General features: G+C 39.8%; 1 protein-coding gene across 1 annotated transcript; it reads left to right on the top strand.

The window, feature by feature from the left end:
- Nucleotides 1–7539: 7539 nt before the first annotated feature.
- On the top strand, nt 7540–12784 carry IL6 (interleukin 6). Its single transcript, XM_034759481.1, has 5 exons — nt 7540–7591; nt 8382–8557; nt 9358–9471; nt 9645–9791; nt 12517–12784. Exons 1-5 carry the CDS (start codon nt 7540–7542, stop codon nt 12706–12708), a joined length of 681 nt encoding a protein of 226 aa, XP_034615372.1. The 3' UTR covers nt 12709–12784.
- The last annotated feature ends 8963 nt before the right edge of the window (nt 12785–21747 follow it).

Genomic DNA, 21747 nt, shown 5'->3' on the forward strand with positions numbered 1-21747 from the left:
AAATTTTCAGAACACTTTACATTTACAAAGCAATCCCAAGAAGAAACTGAAAAGTTTCTCAAAGACAAGTGAAACTTGAAGTCAGAGTATTTTAAACGGAGTTGTTGCTTTGGAAATGATGGGCTTACTTCCTGTGGAAACTAGACAAATCACTATTCATGCGCAATTCTCAAAAAAAATGGGACCTTTTGACAAACAAGCCTTATGACTCAGTGTGATCTTATAGTCATTATGAATAAGCCAAAAATGTCAACACTGAATACTAGGGTATAAAGCAGGTACCCAGATAGCAAATATAAAAGAGTTATAATAACACTGCATCTTAGAGGCAGGTATTTAAGAAGTGTGTGAATTTCATAATCTTGAAAAAGATTGACAGACCTGGAGATTGCTGTGCTGCTCAGCCAATGTGCACAAATATTATCCTGGAATGACCACCTGCATAGGTGAGGAGATTAAATTATCTCTATTGCCCATCCCAGTGTTAGCCTCTGTCAAGGGCACCAATTATTATTATACTTTGGCTATATGGATACCTGTCACTAAGAGTTAGACAGCAACCATTAACTCATTTTGCATACTGTAAATCACTTAATAGTCATCAGATGTTATCAGCTTCGGTCAGTACTGACCTGGACTGAATTTGAACCAGTTACCTAATGAATGGAGCTCTGCCTATTTGCATCAGCTAAGGATCTGCCCATTGAATTTCTTCTGCCATCATGCTGCCTGGTTGCTTAGTTTTCTCATTCTTCATAGACGCATGATGTGTAATTGTAACCATCAGGCCAAGTCTACCTTAAAAATTGTTGCTAGCTGTGGCAGGGCAGGGGTAAAACCCCCTTTAAAGCCCTGCCAAAATGCTGGCTGTGGTCTGCTCTCTGGCCAGGTGGCCAGGGTAGAGACACAGGTACTCAGCAGGGAGCCCAGCTGCAAGCCCCAATCAGGGCTGGCTCAGAGGAACATGCTGAGCTGAGTGCCGACAGCTGGGCTGAGGCACAGGAGGGCTATAAAAACCCTGAACAAACCTCAGAGGAGGCTAGACTGGGAAGAGACAGGAGGGTAGTATCACTGTCTCCTTACCGAAGGCGGAAGCCTCAAAGGGAGGAAACCCAGGGGAGGGTCTGTGGGGCGCTAGCTGTTGGGAGACTGGGGAACTGCACGAACGCTGTAAATAAAGACACTTGGGTGATCCAGCAAAAGAAGGTGTGGAAGTCTCTTTACTATACCAGCCTAAACGCAGGGTGCAGGTGGAAAAGAAGCAGAGGAGCACCGACCCTGTGACACTGGCATAGCTAGATTGGACAGGGGTTGTGAAGAAGTGTGAGCCCTGACCTGTGCTGGGCAAAGCCCTAGTGTAGATATAACTGTGCTGCCAAAACTTGCTCCCACTGTGGACCTAGTCTCCGTGACAAGTGGTACAGTCATTTTCACTGTTGAAACACACTGATTACCACTTGATCAGCCTGGCACTAGAAAGCACTTTGTAGCCTGAGAGGCTACAAAAAGGTATCTACCATCCCTTACACACTCTCCTTCTCTGATTTTGTGATAACTTTGATTTGAGAGGCACATCCATTACAAAGCTCTGTCTGTTTAAATTGCCGAGTGTTCCGACATTCCTTGAGAGTAGTTGCCTCTATGGCCTTTTTTCATCTACCGCAGTCTACAAAACAGGATTGGCTCATGGGGAACACAGAGCTTGTCCAGAAGAGCGAGTGACATAAATTCTCCTCTTGAGTAAGCAGGGAAATCTGGAAAGCCAACGCACAAACTTTAAGATGACCAAGGACTTCTCTCCCAAACTAAAGCCTTCTCTCATAACACCACCATCCAGACATAGGCAAGCAAGAGAATCCAAACTCTTTGCACATGGAGCTAGCTGAGGTGCTCAGAGAGTAAATTTCTGACTGCCTTTCACTGGGTCTGTGGTTTTAAAATGATGAGTATGTGCCACCAGGGGAGAAAAATGTTCACTCCCCAGCGCTTTTCATGCAAAAATCCCAAATGTCTCTGCAGTTCCCCTGAGAACTGGCAAATAACCAACAAGTAAACTGCAATGCAGCAAAATGACTTCTCTTAATGAAAAGGAATCCTTTGGTGTACATTTTCAAATGAAGAAATCCCTCTGGCTATGAACTGTGCTAATACAGGACAGTAAAGGACCTGTTTACTTCAGCTGTGTCACAAGGCACCTTGGTTTAATGCTACCTCATTCAACAGCACCCAATAGAGCCAATGGAGATTTATTTGGAAATACTTGGGAGTGGAAATTCTCTCAGTTCTTGAATCTCTTTTTTTTTTTTTATGGCGGCAGATTCTGGCTGAGGTTATCATATTTAGCTTCCAGGGATCCTCAGAAGACTGAGGAAGAGAATCCGCTCTGGCACCAACAGGACCTGCAACTTCAGGGATTGTAAGCACAAAGGCTCCTCAGTAGAAACAAGCTTGTCTTGTTGAGGGTGCAAGGACCCCCTAATTTAATATTCACAGGAGTCCTGTATAAATGCTGGGGAAACCATGTGAGAATATAAACCAAAACTATGTCCGTGAAATTGGCTTAAATTCCTTCTCAAGAGATGGTCAGTCATGTAGATGCCATTTGTTCATTCTTTATTCTGATCCCAATTTTAATGGGCTACAAATGATGGAGGTTCTCTTCCACACTCTGAAAAGATTTCTCTATAGAAGCACAAAACTACATGCTTAGTAGCATTCCTACGTTTATTAAAAGTACTGTAGTATCCTAGAGTAATAGTCTCAAATACTGCAATAAGCACATCCCAAACTGTAGTGGTTTGGATTATTACTGTAGAATATTGGAGATTTTTAAAAACAAGAATGTAAATAAAGAAGAGTGGAATATATAGGAGCTCTAGCAGTAGTTATTCAAATCTTTATTCAAACATTTCTTTTCTATACAGAAATGCCAGTTATTTATCCATTTATTTTACTCATTTAGCAGACACCCTTCTTTTGCTGACATTAGCATTGTTTTCCTTCTCCACCCTTGTTTGAGCTTCTTCTAAGGGTACGTCTACACTAGCCGCCAGATCGGCGGGTAACGATTGATCTATCGGAGATCGATTTATCGCGTGTAGTGTAGACGGGATAAATCTATCCCCGATCGCTCTTCTGTAGACTGCTGAACTCCAGCTCGGCGAGAGGCTGAAGCAAAGTCGACAGGGGGGGCCGTGGCCGTCGATCCTGCGCCGCGAGGACGCGAAGTAAGTAATTCTAAGTCGATCTAAGATATGTCGACTTCAGCTACGCTATTCTCGTAGCTGAAGTTGCATATCTTAGATCGATTCCCCACACACACACACCCGCCCCAGTGTAGACCAGGCCTAAGCATGCATCTGGCAGCTGACATTCTCTGATTCCTACACCTCAGCATTCTTCAGAATTTTCCAGTGGTATTACCATTTCCGCTGAGGGTAGCAAACTTGAGAGTAACCCACACTTCCCCTCATCCTTATGAAAACAACATTTGTATTCAGAGTTACCTTTGTGAACATCAATAGTTAAAAAGGGCAGGGGGGATTAGGGTATGGTTTTTAAAAGCTCTTAGTATTGGCCTACCTTTGCAGCCATTTAAATTAATGGTAGAACTCCCATTGATTGCACCGGAGATGAGTAAGACCAACAATGAGTACTTTTGAAAATCCCACCCTTACGGAGTTTTTAATCATATGAACATGTAGGTGCTATAGGTGTTATGTTCTACTGTACGGATAACAGATGGCCTCCATTTCACCTGGACTGGTCCCTTGAAATATGTGTTAACTATTTACACTAAACAATATTTTCCACCCTGTATTTAGTCGTGACACTCTGAGGCCATGTCTACACTACAGACCTACATCAACTATGTCGCTCAGGAGTATGAAAAATCCACACCCCTGAGCGACGTAGTTATATCAACTTAATCCCCCATGTAAACAGCGCTACGTCGATGGGAGAAGCTCCTCCGCCTCATGGGGAGGTGTATTAACTATACTGACATGAGAAGTTCTCCCATCAGTATAGTAGCGTCTTCACTAAAGCACTGCAGTGGCGCAGCTACACTTCTGTAGCATGGTACATGAAGACAAGCCCTAAGTTTCCCAGATCTAAAACTTGTCTCTCTCACCAAGAGAAGTTGGTCCAATAACAGATACTACCTCACCCATCTTGTCTTTCTTCAATAGCCTGGGACCGACATGGTTACAACAACACTGCAAACAATGATCATGTTATACAAAATTAATCTTCTAAACTCCTTGCCGTAAGATAGTAATGAAGAAAAATGCTTAAAATAATTCTAAAAAAATTAGATTTTTATATGAATAATAAGAATACCTGCAATTTCACTAGGTAGGACAAAAAGTATATATAAGGGATCTCAACTTCCAGGCTTCATATCAACCACTTACTGTCTGTGATTAGTAAGAAACTTTCCTCTTAGGCATAACTGTCAACACCTGTGGCTGTGTGTGTTTTATGCCTTCCTCTGAATTGGCCAGTCTCAGAGGGAGAATACTAGATGGCCATTGGTTTGATCTGGTTCTAATGTTTTGATACATTAGATTAGATTATCTAATGTCAGTGTTACATTTAAATATATGGATTGATCATATGAAATTAATGCTCTGATATGCATAAAGGGGGTATCAGAGGGCTTTGTGCTACAGAAGGTCTTTGCTCTGGCTTCTCATCTACAGAGTTAAAATGGCTCCGATCAGATTTATGGTCAAATAAAATGGGTTTGGTGGTCTCTGCACTATGTGACAAGGGGGTTGTTGACCACATTTCCACACTGCAGCAAATTACGTACAATTACTACAATGCACTTTCCTATAAATTGCCAGTATGACGCATTAAATATTGTAGCATTTTTTGTAAGAACAGCTGAATGTGTTCGGAAGAAAAGGGAAGCATTGTTCCTCCTTAACACTCACTTCTCCCATGATACATATAGAAAGTAAATTAATATTTTATTAGGGCTGTCAAACAATTAAAAAAATTAATCATGATTAATCTCACAATGAATTGCACTGTTAAACAAGAATAGAATACCATTCATTTAAATATTTTTAGATATTTTCTACATTTTCAAATATATTGATTTCAATTACAAACAGAATACAAAGTGTACAGTGCTCACTTTATATTATTATTTTTGATTACAAATATTTGCACTGTAAGAAACAAAAGAAATTCACCTCATACAAGTACTGTAGTGCAATATCTTTATAATGAAAGTTGAACTTACAAATGTAGGATTATGTACACAAAAATAACTGCACTCAAAAATAAAACAATATAAAACTTTAGAGCCTACAAGTCCATTCAGATGTACTTCTTGTTCAGCCAATCGCTAAGACAAACAAGTTTGTTTACATTTACAGGAGATTATGCTGCCCTCTTCTTTACAATGTCACCTGAAAGTGAGAACAGATGTTTGCATGGCACTGTTGAAGCCAACATTGCAAGATATTTATGTGCCAGATGTGCTAAAGATTCATATGTCCCTTCATCTTCAACTACCATTCCAGACGACATGTGTCCATACTGATGACAGGATCTGCTCGATAATGATCCAAAGCAGTGCAGACTGACGCATGGTCACTTTCATCATCTAAGTCAGATGCCACCAGCAGAAGGCTGATTTTCTTTTTTGGTGGTTTGGGTTCTGAAGTTTCCGCATCGGAGTGATGCTCTTTTAACTCTTCTGAAAGCATGTTCCACACCTCCTCCCTCTCAGATTTTGGAAGGCACTTCAGATTCTTAAACCTTGGGTCGAGTGCTATAGCTATCTTTAGAAATCTCCAGGGGTGAAAGTGAGCTGGTACAGGCCAGTACTCCGTACCCGCACCGGCCCATACCCAGCCCACATTAAAGCACTGCCGTGGCAGCACTTTATGTCCCTGCCCCTTTTGCCTCCCCTGTAGGGTCCGTACCGGCAGGGCCGCCGACGGGGGTGGGGGAAAGGGGCAGCAATGTTAAAGCGCTGCCGCAGCAAAGGACCCTGCAGCGTTTTAACGTCCCTGTCCCTTTTGCACTCCCCGGCTGCTGACAGGCAGGGGGGGCAAAGGGAGCAGCTGTCCTAGGGCCGGTGATTTAAAAGGGCCCGGAGCTCCGGACGCCACTGCCGTTACTGCAGCTGTGGCGTCCAGAGCTCTGGGCCCTTTAAATCAACACAGGAGCCCCGGGCAGCATTGGCCAAGGGCTGGCTGGGGGATGCTGACTCCCCCAGCCCCGCCCCTTCCACCCGAGGCCCCACCCCTTCCAGGGGCCAGAGCCAACACCTTCCCCACCCCACCCCCGTACTGCTAAGTGTCCTCAGTTACTTTCACCCCTGGAAATCTCACAGTGGTACCTTCTTTGTGTTTTGTCAAATATGCAGTGAAAGTGTTCTTAAAATGAAAAACATGTGCAGGGTCATTATCCAAGACTGCTATAAGATGAAATATATGGAAGAATGCAGGTAAAACAGCAGGAGACATGCAACTCTCCCCCAAGGAGTTCAGTCACAAATTTAATTAACACATTGCTTTTTAACGAGCATCATCAACATGGAAGCATGTCCTCTGGAATGGTGGCCAAAGCATGAAGGGGCATACGAATGTTTAGCATATCTGGCACATAAATACGTTGCAATACTGGCTACAAAAGTGCCATGCAAATGCCTGTTCTCACTTTCAGGTGACATTGTAAATAATAAGCAGACAGCATTATCTCCCGTAAATGTAAACAAACTTGTTTTTCTGAGCGATTGGCTGAACAAGAAGTAGGACTCAGTGGATTTGTAGGCTCTAAAGATTTACATTGTTTTGTTTTTGAGTGCAGTTATGTAAAAAAAAATCTATATTTGTAAATTACACTTTCATAATAAAAAGATTGCACTAAAGTACTTGTATGAGGTGAATTGAAAAATAGTATTTCTTTTGTTTATCAAAAATAATAATACAAAGTGAGCACTGTACACTTTGTATTCTATGTTGTAATAGAAATCAATATATTTGAAAAAATAGAAAAACATCCAAAGATATTTAGTAAATTTAAATTGGTATTCTATTATTTAACAGTGCAATTAAAAGTGTGATTAATTGAGATTAATTTCTTAAATCTTTTTGAGTTAATTGTGTGAATTAACTGCTATTAATTGACAGCCCTATATTTTACTAATAATAAATTGATAATCTGCACAAGCTGTGCAGACATCCAAACACATTAACCATGTAATCTTACTGCTGTCACCTTGCTCCTTCCTTACCACATATTCTTCTCCCCCATTCTCCATCTTGTCATATCATGATTAGAATTAGAATGCAAGTCTTTAGTGAAGGAAACGTGTTTTTATGGTCTTGTCCACATGAAAAAACTGTATACATTTCAACAAATCTATTTAGAAACTGATTTAGCTAAAATCAGTTTATTATAAGGCACTCTTTAACCCAAATAAGAGTATCCACACACTAGACTGAACCAATTTAAATCAATTTATCAAGTCATTTAGTTAAACTAGCACAATTTTCTCATTTATACCAGGCCAAGATGTACTTTGATGTGCCTACCACACTACTGGATTCTGTTAAAATAATTAACAGTAACTGATACTCACTGCTGTCCATCATCTACCATCCAATTCACCCTTTTGAGAATTACAGTCTTTTTTTTATTTGTATATTTTTATGAGTTGTAATTTGTTCTGAATGGTCTACCAATTATTTAGGGGATTAAATTATGTTTCCTTTCCCTTATAAGGGCTCTCCTGATGACTGCTTCTGCTGCACCTGGCATAATAATTATTAAATGTCTGTTTTCTCTCAAGAATGCATTTGTTTCTTGGGATAGCTGCAGCCTTGGTTTAATGCCAAGTAAGATGGTGTGAAAGGAGTATCCGGGGCAAGAGGTGGAAGCCTTCTGCTTGAGTCATTTACTGTAGTCCAGAACATACTGCAGGGGGGTTTCTGTCCTATTACTATTTTTCCATCCTTAATTCGCTAATATAGTGAGCTCAGTTTCCTGAAGTGTTTCACAATAGTATCCTATACCTCCCTTTCATTAGAAACCAAATAGCAGTTTTCATTACAACAAAAGACCAAAAAAAAGTTTCTAATACGGGATTTTCCCAGTGACCAGTGGCAATGAATATAAATATGCCCAAAATCAGGGATTCCTTCATCTCATTCAGCCCTCCAGCCCTCTGGCCAGCAACTATTTTGAAAGAGCAAAGGGGGGGGGGAAAGAGAAGGAAATGAATTATCTTCGGGGATGTAAGTAACACAGTCGCTCAGCAGCGGAGTGAGCTAAGCTCTCCCGCTGTCTTTTTGACAGTGTGTGCAATTTAACCGGCAGGATTTCACTCCGCTCCCTTGTCTATTTCCTCTTCTCAGGCTTTCTCTTGGCAGCGACACTGCTCCTCGGGACCAGAGCTGTCCCTCTCCCGGATTCCTCCGGGGAAGAGGAACTTGTTGATCCCTCGGACTTGCTTGCCAGAAGTCCCTCGCTGCCCGATTGCGAGTCCCTGGCGTGGCTGCTGCACAGCCAAGCGGTCAAGCTGAAGGATGAGGTGGGTAATAGACGGAAGCAGCTAGGACTGGGATCCCAACCTGAGTTGGTCGACTCTTTGCTGCACTTGGCAGGTTTTAACAGCAAACGGGACTATCTGTTGTTTTATGCCTCCCCTTCCCTACAGCTGTTTTATGTGGGCTCATGTTGTCATTTGTCTTGAGCTTGGCCATGGAATTGGCCACCTCTCTGTCTGATTGGGCTGGGGGGGCTTATAAGATAGCATGGAAGTGAATGTCTCTTAGCCCTGAAAAGCTCATGGGGCCATGAAGATATTTGTCAAAAGTGGAGTGAGTGTAGGCAGGCACAATCCACAGCCTCCCAGGGCATTTTTCTTTACAGGACATGCAGTCTCCTGACTTCTAAAGGAGCAAATATTTGAGACATGCATCTTAGAAAGCATACCAATCTGCATTAGTGTATCCATGCTGTGTATCAGACAGACTACAGCAAATTGTTTCTGATGGGAAAAGCATAGAAAATGTAACAATTAATGCCCAAATTATGCCCAAATAAATCTTAGTTTTTAAGGTGCCACTGGACTCCTCGTTGTTTTTGTGGATACAGACTAACACAGCTACCCCTCTAATACTTGAGAAAATGTAACAGTGATTTCTAATTAGTTAGGACAACATATTCGATTATTCTGCAAAATAATTTAAAAAGCTGATTAAAAAAAACATTTTTGTGGAGATTTCAGTAATGCATAAGGCCTTTCTACTGACATAGTTATACAGTGCCTTTTGCCTGGAAAATGGTAATGTGATAAAGGTATAATAAAATCTTTGTGTCTATTCCCAGATGTGTGAGAAATTTACTGTGTGTGACAACAGTATGGAGATGCTTGCCCAAAACAATCTGAACCTCCCCAAGATCACAGAGGAAGATGGATGTCTACTCTCTGGATTCAATGAGGCAAGGAATCAATAAGTTTTATAATAAATTAATAACCCAACACATAAGGCCTTATCAGAAGCTCACTGAAGCATTGGATAAACATTAGCTAGTTAACTGATACATAGAAACAATATTGTCATCAAATAATTTTTTCTGCAATAAGTAATTTCCTTACCCTTCTCTCATTTTAGGAAAAATGCTTGAGCGGAATCTCCAGTGGACTTTTTACATTTCAGACCTACCTGGAATACGTACGAGAAACATTTATTAGTGAAAAGCAAAAAGTGGAATCCATATGTTATGGTACAAAGCATCTGGCAAATACTGTGAGGCAGATGGTGAGTTATTTTTATGTTTACCCATACATAATTGTTTTGACTTTGATTTGAAAAGGAGTCAGAAATATAATGCTCTGAAACATAACATGAGACACATAGTGATCCCATTTGTTACAATGGAAGCAGACTGGCTCCACAAATCCATGTTCTCAATATATAAAAAGGATATCAATGGTATATATACAGAAAGGATATATACAGAAAGGATATCAATGGTAAATTAGATTTTACAAATATTTTCTGACAATTAGATTGTTATTTCTACAGCTTATTGTTATCTCTAATTTGCACACCAGCTCTAGCAAGTAAATGTGCCAAATTATTTTGCAAATTACACAAAAAAGTAGATGCTGGATTGGTGACAAAGAGAATCTGCTTTCTGTTAATTTTTTCCCTAGTAGTTGTAGAATTAGGACTCAATCATGCAGTCTTTTCACATCCAAAACTCCCACTGAGGTAAAAAACAAATACTCTTAAAGTGACCCAGAGAAAGACTAGAGAATACCTTTAATAAGCAATATAAACATTTAAAATCTCATAAAAGCAAGCTTTCATGCAGGATCGTATGGTATGATTAAAAATTTTTAGTTTAAAATCAAACATCCAAGTTATAGAATTGCTGATAAACACAACCTATAGGTTAATGACTTGGGCTGAATAACAAGTGCCACCTACAGAGAAACACTTGCTTTTTGCATCACATTTGATAACGCCTTAACATTTTACAAAAGCCTGAATATTTTTGGACTCAGAAAATTAAATGCTATTCAGCTCTAATAGCTGTTCTGGATGTTTTGCAATACCTTGAAAGGACACACTAGCTGTGCTTGTATGTTTTGCAATTCTTTGAAATGGAACTCTTTAAAATTCACTCCATTCCTGTAATTCTTACTTGCACTAATAGCTCTTCATGTGAATAGATTCTTTGTAGTCAGTGGAACTACCGGGTGAAGAACTACTTAGGTGAGTGAGGGTGCAGGATCAAGAATTATGGAAACTGTAGGCCATTATCTCCTACAAGGTGTTTTACAATGCCTCGAAAAGCCATTTGTATATATATAAAATACATTTTGTATTATATTTATTTTCATCATTTTTAGATGAATGGGAGCTGAACTTTTTCCACACAGTGATAACCTAGAATAATAGTCTTGTTGTGAAAAGATAATGGACCATTGATTTCACCTGTATATATTGCAAACATTGATTTGTGGCAATTGTCTGTGTTGCTCTATAACTGGATGAACTCAGTGAGACTTTAGCCTTCATGAAAGTGAGAAACTGATTGAACTGGCTGGAACTAAACATAATGCCTAATAAAAAGCTCACAAGTAAAACCTGTGCCTGTAGGAACAATGAGAGATCCTGGGGAGTAGAAATAGAGTCTTCCTTCCCAATTAGGAAGTGGGACCTGGGCCACCCATACAGCCAAACTGCCCTAGCTGCTACTGAGTATGGGGAGGACTTCGGGACATAACCTATTGTTCACCTGTTGTTAGTTTGTGGTCAAGTAGATCCATAGAACCATTGCCATGTCAGCATGCCCATATTCCTTTGTGGTTCTGCGGAGATCCTCCACACAGAACTCTGCAGTATGCAGCAAGGAATCAGAGATGCACGCACAGAGGTGTGTGCTCAGAATCCACCCCTTCAAGTGATTTTAATGAAAAGGACATGCATTTTTTACACAATTCAATTAAAATTTAAAAAGAGATGTTCCAGCTTACAGTACACTGCTTTCAGCATTTCTTAGATGGTAGCCTGACTCCTGAGAGAAGGCTGCAAGGATTTGTACTTTATGAACCACCTAGAACTCAGGTAAAAATTTCAAAAGCACCTGAGTCCCATTTTCAGAAGTGCCTTAGGCACTTAAGAGCTTCAGTCTCATTGAAAGTCAATAGGACTTAGGCTGTTAAGTGTCTAAGTACTTTTGAAAACAGGACTCAAGCTATGTCTACACTACAGCTTATGCTGGCATAATTAATGTCCCTCTGATGTGTGAGTAAACATTCCCAAGTGACATAAGTTACACCGACATAAGTGCCGGTGTGGACAGCACTTTGTCAGTGGAAGAGCTTCTCCAGCTGACATAGCTCCTGCCACTCACGGGTGCTGGAATAGTTAAGCTGACAGGAGAACTCTCTCCCATGGGCTTAGTGCAGCTACACACACAGCTTGCAGCTGCTCCACTGTAAAATCTCAAGTGTAGACATACCCCTTAGGCACTTTTGAAAATTTTACCCTATCTCTACTACAGAATTTGACTGCATTTGAACATGACTGTGAACAACAAAGTTAGATGGCATGAGGCTTAGTGGTCAGTATAGATCAGGACAAATCTTGTCAGCTAGCCACACAGTTGGTGGATATATTGATTGTCCTGGACAATTTAGCATCACGTGTCTAACTCAACTGTTTACAATTACGTTCAAACACCATTTTATTTTGTGGTATAGATAAGGCCATATAGTCAGATTCCAAAAAAGATTCCCTAGCACAAGTAGTACCAGCTACAAATGAAACTCAAGTACCATAGATGACAGTGGGGCTAAATAAAGTTATATAGCCCCGTCAGACTATCTGCTGACCCAATAGTACAGCAAAGAAAAGCATGTGCTTTCTTGTAAGCATCTTTTGCATTTTTCACATGCATAAAGGCAGATCCTTTCCATCAAGAACATTTTATAGTATTATAACCAATGTATTTTCATTTTCTTTGTCATAGGTGAAAAATCCTGATGCAGTGATCATGCCAGACCCAGCTACCCAGAGCACACTTTTTGCAAAACTGAAGTCAAATAAAAAATGGATAGAGAAAATCAGCACCCATCTCATCCTCCGGGACTTTACTTCATTCATGGAGAAAACTGTGAGGGCTGTTCGATATCTGAAAAACTCCAGGAATCTCAGTGTTTGAATGTTTTAATTCAGGCACATTCCTTCATCACAAAATCTGTCATGTGGCAGATGACAATGTTGTTCTATTTTAAGAACCAGAAGTAATCAGAATAGTTTATATTTTATTAAGATTTCCTTTTACAAATGTATTTATTGTTTTTTAAAATATTTATTTTTAAAAAAATATTGCCTATTTATTTTCCCAGGATTTAGAGATAATTTAAACAGTCTAGTTTATTTCAATATTTACTACCACAACCAGTATTTATTACCACTGTTTACAATACAAGCTGATTTCATTTAATATTCAGGAAAAAAAATTCACTTGAGATGGCTGTATGTTGTATGTAAAATGAAAAGAGTAATTTGTGCTTTGAAAATGTGTGAGAGAGTATTTAACATCTATTTATATTTAAAGAAAAATAAAAGCAGATTAAAAAACAGACTAGCTTGTATGTATTTAAATAAAAGTGTGGAATTCTGATATACCCAATCTTCACCCCTAGAATTATTTATATTCTACATTGCCTTCATTCAACAGCCAGTAACTAGATCAAAGTTTCTAAAAACAGCTACATAAAGAGTCAATTATTAAAAAGAATGATAAAAATCATCCTAACAGGAGCAAACTCTAATTCAGTGGTTCTCAATCTCTGACCCGCGGGCCGCTTGCGGTCCAATCAGCACACACCTGCAGCCCATGTGACATCCTCAGGGCCATACAGATAGTATATATATTCTGTAGATGTGGCAAACATAACACATTCTGCATATGTGGCCCACAATGCTAATTAGGTTGAGAACCACTACTGTCATCCCACATTGTTAGACTAAAGGTGAAAACCATTAACAAAAACACCTATGGCAACTTGCCTCAAATGATCCACATGCAGATATTAGAAAAATATATCCCCCTGCCAGCAAACAATCTACAGCAGCACATATAAAGGAAACAGGAGTCTTGATCCTTGCCCTAATGGAGGACAAACACAGTCCAGGGTAACAGATCTGATTGCTAGAGGGATCTATGCCACTGAAAAAATATTTAATGAAGGCTCTGTATGCTGTACCATATATAAAAAAGGGATCCATTTGATGTACAAATCTTTTATTTGCCATTTGTACTGTCCAGTGTAAAGTAGATAATTTGGAGAGCGAATGTGAGATGCTTTCCTTCCAGGTTCAGCTTTACGTGCAATTTCAAGGTGACCAGCAATAAGCCTGCAACAGATGTCCCATGTTTTCTTTCCTGCCTGAAGCCAGAAGGGACTTCCTATGCATGAAGTGCAATTTGGTGGCTGCACTGGAAGAAAAGATTCTTGGATTGGAAGGCCAAGTGGAAGCGCTATGGAGAATCAGAGAAGCTGAGGAGTTCCTAGACAGCCAAGTTTGAGAAACACCAGTACCCCAGGTTCAAGGACGGCCACCAAAAAGTCAGAGAGAGAGAGAGAGAGAGAGAGAGAGAGAGAGAGACAGTAAGTCAGAGAAGAGGCTTGGCAATGTATAACCACCAGAGGCAAGAGGTCACGGCAGCATTCTACATGACTGGAAACAGACAAGGATGGGCAGGCTGTGGTCACCAGAGAAAAGAGAGCCAGGAGGAATTCCACAGAGCTAGAAATTTCCAATCAATGCCAGGTTCTCAGTATGGAAACTGTGGAAGCTCTCTATCAAAATCCAACTGGCCTGAGAGACTGGAGAGATGTTTGGGTCACTCCTGTGGATAGCAGCTCAGCCCAAACTGTAAGAAAATCAAGCAGGCACAAAAAGAGATCTCCAACTGCCCCAGGAGACAGATGATCCTTGGTGGGCATTTAGTACTCAGAAGAATCAAAATCATATTCTTCAAAGACAGGCAGACAATGGGACAGTATTCTGTCTTCCTGGAGCCAAGACATGAGATGTCAGTCTTGACTGGATAAGCTTCTGAAGTCAATGGACAAGGATCCAATGAGGAGAGTTCATAGTGGTGCTAATGATGCTGTGTCATGGGATAGCTCACAGATAAGAGAGAACTTCAGGGAACTCAGAAGCATGCTAAAGGAGAATATCCAAGCAATCTTCTCAGAGATCCTTCCTGTTCCACAAGCAAAGGAACACAGAAGTTTCTGAAAGTGAACTGCTGGCTAGGTAAGTGGAAGAACGTGGAAGATTTGGGTTCTGTATAACATTGGTCCATCTTCTATGAGGAGAGGGAGCTGTACAGTTTGGATGGCATCCATCTCACTGAAGGAGAACCAACCTCCTCAGGGGAAGGCTGGCTAGTATATTCAGGAGGTATAATAATAAAAGGGAAGAGTAAAAAGGGGAAAACATGAGCACTCATTTAGCACAAAATCAAGATGTTAAGAAAACAAAATTAATCAAAGGACAAAAAAAGAAGAAATTCTTTAATTGCCTATACACCAATGCTAGGGAACCTAGTTAACAATCAAGAGGAGTTGGCATTGCTTTATGAGCACATATTTGATCCAGTTGATTTTACTGAAACCTGGTGGGATGATTCACATGGTTGGACTATTAAAATCAATGGTTATAACCTAGTTATGAAGGATCAACTGGACAAAATGTCAAAAATGGCATTACCTCTTTCTGAGTCGCTGACAACTCGGAAGAAAATGATCTTGAATGCTTACAGATCAATGCCCTAACAGAAAGTACAAGATGGGGTATTAGTTAGTGTCTGTTACAGACCACCAAATCACACTAGGTTCTTAAAGGGCTCTAGTCCCCTATCTATAATGTTTAGGAAAACAAGCTATGTGATCATAAGTGACTTTGATTTGAGTAACAGTGCTGGAAGTTTCATACTCCCACTCCTAAAACATCCTCAGAATTTCTTACTATAGACAACAATTTCCTAACTCAAGAAGCATTGCATCCCACATAGAGAAATTCTAATTTAGATCTCATCTTGAGAAATAAAGAGAAACTGACCACAGAATGAAAAATCAATGGTGGATTAAGTACAAGTGATCATGACTTGATCACATTTACAATGCACAAACAGAATAAAGTCCAAAGCAGTAATGTATGTACTTGGTGCTTTAAAATGACCAATTTCACAAAACTGAAAATAATTATGAGCCAAATCAGCTGGATGGAAGAAATTAATCAGAAAAATGTGAATGATTGGGAATTGTTTGAGAATTCTTTACTAGATGGCCAGAAAGCCACTATCCTACAATTGAGAAAGAAAGCTGTGCTGGTTAAAAAATTGACCTGGTTTAGAGGAGAAGTGAAGGCAGCTATAAATAGTAGTATATAACAAATGGAAGAAAGGGGAAGTGAATAGTAATTAATATAAAACTGAAGCTAGGAATTCTATAAAATTGGTAAGAGACACAAAAGGGACACAAAGAGAAATCTATCACCAGCAGAGTTAAGGACAATAAGGAATTTTTAAAATGTACATTATGAACAAAGAATCCTAACAATAGTACTGGTCCATTACAAGATGCAAATGGTAGAATTATCAATAATAATAATGCAGAAAAGGTAGAAGTGTTCAATAAATATTTCTGCTCTGGTGGAAAATATGATGTAGTCGTATCATATGAACATGTTCTTTCCATTCCACTAGTATCTCAGAAGGATGTTAAAGAGCAACTACTAAAATTAGACATTTATAAATCAGCAGGTCCAGATAATTTGTATGCAAGAGTTTTAAAACAGCTGGTTGAGAAGCACGGAATGTTAATGTTAATGAAGAACATTGTTAATATTGATTTTCAATAAGTCTTGGAACAGTTGAGAAGTTCCAGAAGACTGGAGAAAAGCTAATGTTGTACCAATGTTTTAAAAGTCTAAATGGGATGAGTTTGGTAATTATAGGCCTGTCAGTCTGACATCAATCCTGGGCAAAATATCGGAGCAGCTGATATGGGACTTAATTAATCAAAAATTAAAGGAGGATAATATAATTAATGCCAATCAGTATGGGTTTATGGAAAATAGAGCCTTTCAAACTAACTTGATTTTTTATGAGATTACAAGTTTGGTCAATAAAGGTAATAGCATTGACATAATACTTAGACTTCTTGTAAGACATTTGACTTGGTACTGAATGACATTTTGACTAAAAAACTAGGATGATATAAAATTAACACAGCACACGTTACATGAATTAAAAGTTAATTAACTGATAAGTCTCAAAATGTCATTGTAAATGGGAAATCATCTTTGAGAGGGTGTTTCTCTTGTGGTCCTCAGGGATTAGTTCTTGGCCCTACACTATTTTAACATTTTTATCAATGAACTGGAAGAAAACATAAATCAATTATAAAGTTTACAGATGACACAAATTCAGATTGGTAAATAATGAAGAAAACAGGTCACTGATACAGAGGGATCTGGATTGCTTGGTAAGATGGGCACAAATAAACAATATGTGTTTTAATAAACAGTGACCAAGATTTTGGTGTCATAGTGGATAATCAGCTGGACACGAACTCCCAGTACAACACTGGGGCCAGCAAGGCTAATACAATCCTTGGATGTATAACAAGGGAATCTCAAGTCTCTGCATTTGGCACTGGTGTAACTGCGGCTGAACACTGTCCAGTACTGGTGTCTCCAATTCAAAAAGCATGCTGATAAATAGAATAAGGTTCAGAGAACCCTGAGAATAATTATAGGAGTTGAAAATATGCTTTACAGCAGAGGATTTCAAACTTTTTAGGCTGTATACCACTTTCCAAATAATGTAGTCCTACTGCATACTCCAATCTGAGAGAGTCATAATATACCTATGATTAGATTGCCAAGTCTTACTAAATAGAGTGAGTTGTTCACCATTGTGGGATTTTTCTCATGTACACCCTGACATGTACCCCAGTTTGAAAACCACTGCCTTATAATGACAGAGTCAAGGAGCTCAATCTATTTAGTTTAACAAAGAGAAGGTTAAGGGGTGACTTGATCACAAAGTACCTACAGGGAGAAAAATATTTGATAATGGATTCTTCAATCTATCAGAGAAAGGTATAACATGATCCAAGGACTGGAAGCTAGACAAATTCAGACTGGAAATAAAGTGCAAGAGTGAGGACATTTAAGCACTGGAACAATGTACCAAAAGTTATGGCTGATTCTCCAGCACTGGCAACTTTTAATTCAAGATTGTAGTTTTTCTAAAAGATATGAGTTAGGCTGCAAGTTTGTTATGGAGGTCACGGCTTCCGTGACTTTCCAGGACCTCTGTGACTTCTGCAGGGGCCAGTGCGGCTCGGGCAGCCTCTGGGCCAGCCCCACTGTCGGGGCAGTTCCAGGCCACCACCCTCCCCCCCACCCAGCAGCAGCAAGAGTTTGTGAGGGGGTTCAGGGCTGGGGGTTGGGGCACAGGAGGGGGTGAGGACTCTGGGCAGCCCTTAGCTTGGGGGGGTTCCCTAAAAGCTGCAACATGTCCCTCCCTCAGCTCTGCATGCTGCTTCTGCCCACAGGTACCGTCCCTGCAGCTCCCACTAGCCGTGGTTCCAGGCCAATAGGAGCTGTGGAAGGGACATGTCACCACTCCAGGGAGCCACAAGGAGCCAGGTAGGGAGCCTCCCATCCCCACCCAACTCCCCCTGTAGCTCCCACTCCAGCATCCCCCCAGGCCACCCCAAGATTTAGTCAGGTGTATATAGTACAATTCATGGACAGGTCACAGGCTGTGAATTTTTGTTTTCTGCTTGTGACCTGTCCATGACTTTTATTAAAAATACCCTTGACTAAAATGTAGCCTTAGATATGAGGAATCATTTGAGGGAAGTTCCATTGACTAGGTTATACAGGAAGTCAGACTAGATGATCACAATTGTCCCTTCTGGCCTTGGAATCTTACAACATAGGAGGAAGAGCATTTACTTCTCTCCCTATCTTTCTGGAAAGGCTGCAACCAAATACAGTGGTTAAGTGTGATCCTGTTTGGGAATCTTCTTTAATAAACCAAGTCTCAGACCAGGGATTTAAATTGAACTAGAGTCTGGACTTTATTTGACCTCCCTGGCTGGTATATCTGCTCACCAGCTGAATGCAGCTTTTAACTCAAAAAAGCCCTTTTGAACAGTTAATTTCATGCCCAAAAGAAAGTACATGTCCTTGTTCTTCTAAACAATGACCTTTTCTTGCTCTGCATATCCATCTCCTAAATGGAAAATACCATATTAATGTAAGTAGAACCTAGAAATAATGTATGCAAGTTCATACTTTACCAATTTACGGACTGGCCATTGCACAGCACAAACGGGCCCTTAGAAATTTATTAACTAGTCACTTGTACAAATTAAATTAGTCATGCATTTTCTCAGGATGTGGTCTTTAATCCTGTGGTGGGGGGGGGGGGGGGGAAAAAAACTTTTTTTCTAATTTAAAAAAAAAAAAAAAAAAAAAGACAGCAGCATAGAGTTGGAACTAACTCTCCAGTAGGGTAGATTCAAAACTACTCAAAGCATGATTACATAACCTAGTCTACATTTTAGGAATTTTCAATCACACGTAGGATGACCAGACAGCAAGTGTGGAAAAAAAAAAAAAATCAGGATGGAGTGGGAGGGGTAATAGGAGCATATATAAGAAAAAGACCCAAAAATCAGGACTGTTCCTATAAAATTGGGAGATCTGGGCACCCTAGTCACAAGGAATGTGTAATAGTGTTTTAACTATAATACTGCATTAGAAATACGTTTTATGCACTCATCCAGACCATTGTTTTTACATAAGACATAAAATTTTGTATGTTATACACTTCCACAAAGGTACTCTTCTTATTTTAATATATACTAAGAGCTTGTACTTGCTGTGACCAAACTTTTACTTAAACATGTATTTTAAACAGTTTTAGTTTACAACATTTTAAATGTAATTGGCTGTAAAGCTAGTAAGGTTTTTGCTGATAAGAGTTGGATAAAGAAAAAAAAAAAACTTTGTTTTATAGTGAAGTGCAAAGTACTGTACAGATACTTCATATCTTTAATTTCATTGGGGGTTTGCAAATAATGGAGAAATACAAGGAATATCTTATTGGCAAAAAAATTGTTAAATAATTCCTAGATTCATTTTTCTAAAAGAGCAATTATTATTTTATATTTTTAAAACTTTCATGGCCCAAATGTTCTGCGTATCTATTCACATAATGGCAACATAAGACATGGACTAAGTAAGATTAAATAAGGTCTTATGGTTGGTATGATTAAGAAGCAGTCTTTAGAAAGTTACTTTCTGCAAAGCAGATATGAAAAGTGTTTTTATGTTCCAGCTCAGACTTTAATCCAGATGTATACTGTTCAGCTAACTGGTGGAAACTGTTTCTTAATTTTCACTACATTACATTCACTAACTTCAAGTTTAGAAATTAGTTACTGCTATAATTCTAGCAAACATATCCAGTATACTTAGGTTTCTTAGAAGACAATACTAGAAAAGACAGCAGTTACAGGTGCTTTAACAACATCCAGCCAACACAGCTTTGAGGAAAATACGAGCTATCAACATAAGGCTCATTGATATCCTACTCACAAAGTCTGAGGACAATTCTCAGAGTGGTAGCCGTGTTAGTTTGTATCAGCAAAAACACTGAGGAGTCCTTGTGGCACTTTAGAGACTAACAAATTTATTTGGGCATAAACTTTTGTGGGCTAAAACCCACTTTATCAGATGCATGGAGTGGAACATATAGTAGGGAGGTATAAATATACATCATATGAAAAGATGGGAGTTGCCCTACCAAGTGTGTGGGGGGGGAGGGTTAGTGCTAATGAGCCAATTCAATTTAAGTTGGAAGTAGGCAATTCTCAACAGTTGACAAGAAGGAGTGGAAATCACTTTTGTAGTGTTAATGAGGCCAATGTAAACAAGGTGGCCCACTTAAAACAGTTGACAAGAAGGTGTGAGTATTTAGCATGGGGAAATTAGTTTTTGTAAAAACAAGAAGTACTTGTGGCACCTTAGAGACGAACCAATTGATTTAGTTTCTGTAGTGACCCATTCTCTCTCAGGCCTTACTTGATGGTGTCCAGTTTGCAAATTAATTCCAGTTCTGCAGTTTCTCCTTGGAGTCTGGTTTTGAAGTTTTTTTTTGTTGAAGAACTTGCACTTTTTAGTCTGTTATTGAATAACAGGGAGATTGAAGTGTTCTTCTACTAAAGTGTTCTCCTAATAAATTTATTAGTCTCTCAAGTGCCACAAGGACCTCTAGTTTTTGAGGACAATTCTGATACTACAGCCGGGATTGACGCTCTGAGATTGATCCACCGGCGGTCGATTTAGTAGGTCTAGTGAAGACCCGCCAAATTGACAGCAGATTGCTCTCCAGTCGACCCCTGTACTCTATCCCAACGAGAAGAGTAAGGTAAATCAACGGGAGATTTTATGTGACCATCATTTATTAGCACTGTAGTGTCTAGGAAGTGGATCTCGTGTGTGACTGGTCCAGGCTGAGATTGATGGAAACAAACAGATTGACAAAGCCAGAAGGGTACCCAGAAGTCACCTACTACAAGACAGGCCCAACAAAGAAAATAACAGAACGCCACTAGCTGTCACCTACAGCCCCCAACTAAAACCTCCCCAGCGCATCATCAAGGATCTACAACCTATCCTGCAGGATGATCCCTCATTCTCATAGGCCTTGGGAGACAGGCCAGTCCTCACTTACAGACAGCCCCCCCAACCTGAAGCAAATATTCACCAGCAACTACACACCACATACAGAAAAACACTAACCCAGGAACCAAACCCTGCAACAAACCCTGGTGCCAACTATGTCCGCATATTTATTCAAGAGACACCATCATAAGACCTAGCCACATCAGCCACACCATCAGGGGCTTGCTCACCTGTACATCTACCAATGTGATATATGCCATCATGTGCAAGCAATGCCTCTCTGCCATGTACATTAGCCAAACCGGAAAGTCTCTACGCCAAAGAATAAATGGACACAAATCGGACATCAGGAATTAACATTCAAAAACCAAAAGAACACTTCAAAAGTGATTTCCACTCCTTGTCAACTGCTGAGAATTGCCTACTTCCAACTTAAATTGAATTGGCTCGTTAGCACTAACCCCCTCACTTG

Source organism: Trachemys scripta, chromosome 2, assembly GCF_013100865.1.
Source record: "Trachemys scripta elegans isolate TJP31775 chromosome 2, CAS_Tse_1.0, whole genome shotgun sequence".
Lineage (NCBI taxonomy): Eukaryota > Metazoa > Chordata > Testudines > Emydidae > Trachemys > Trachemys scripta.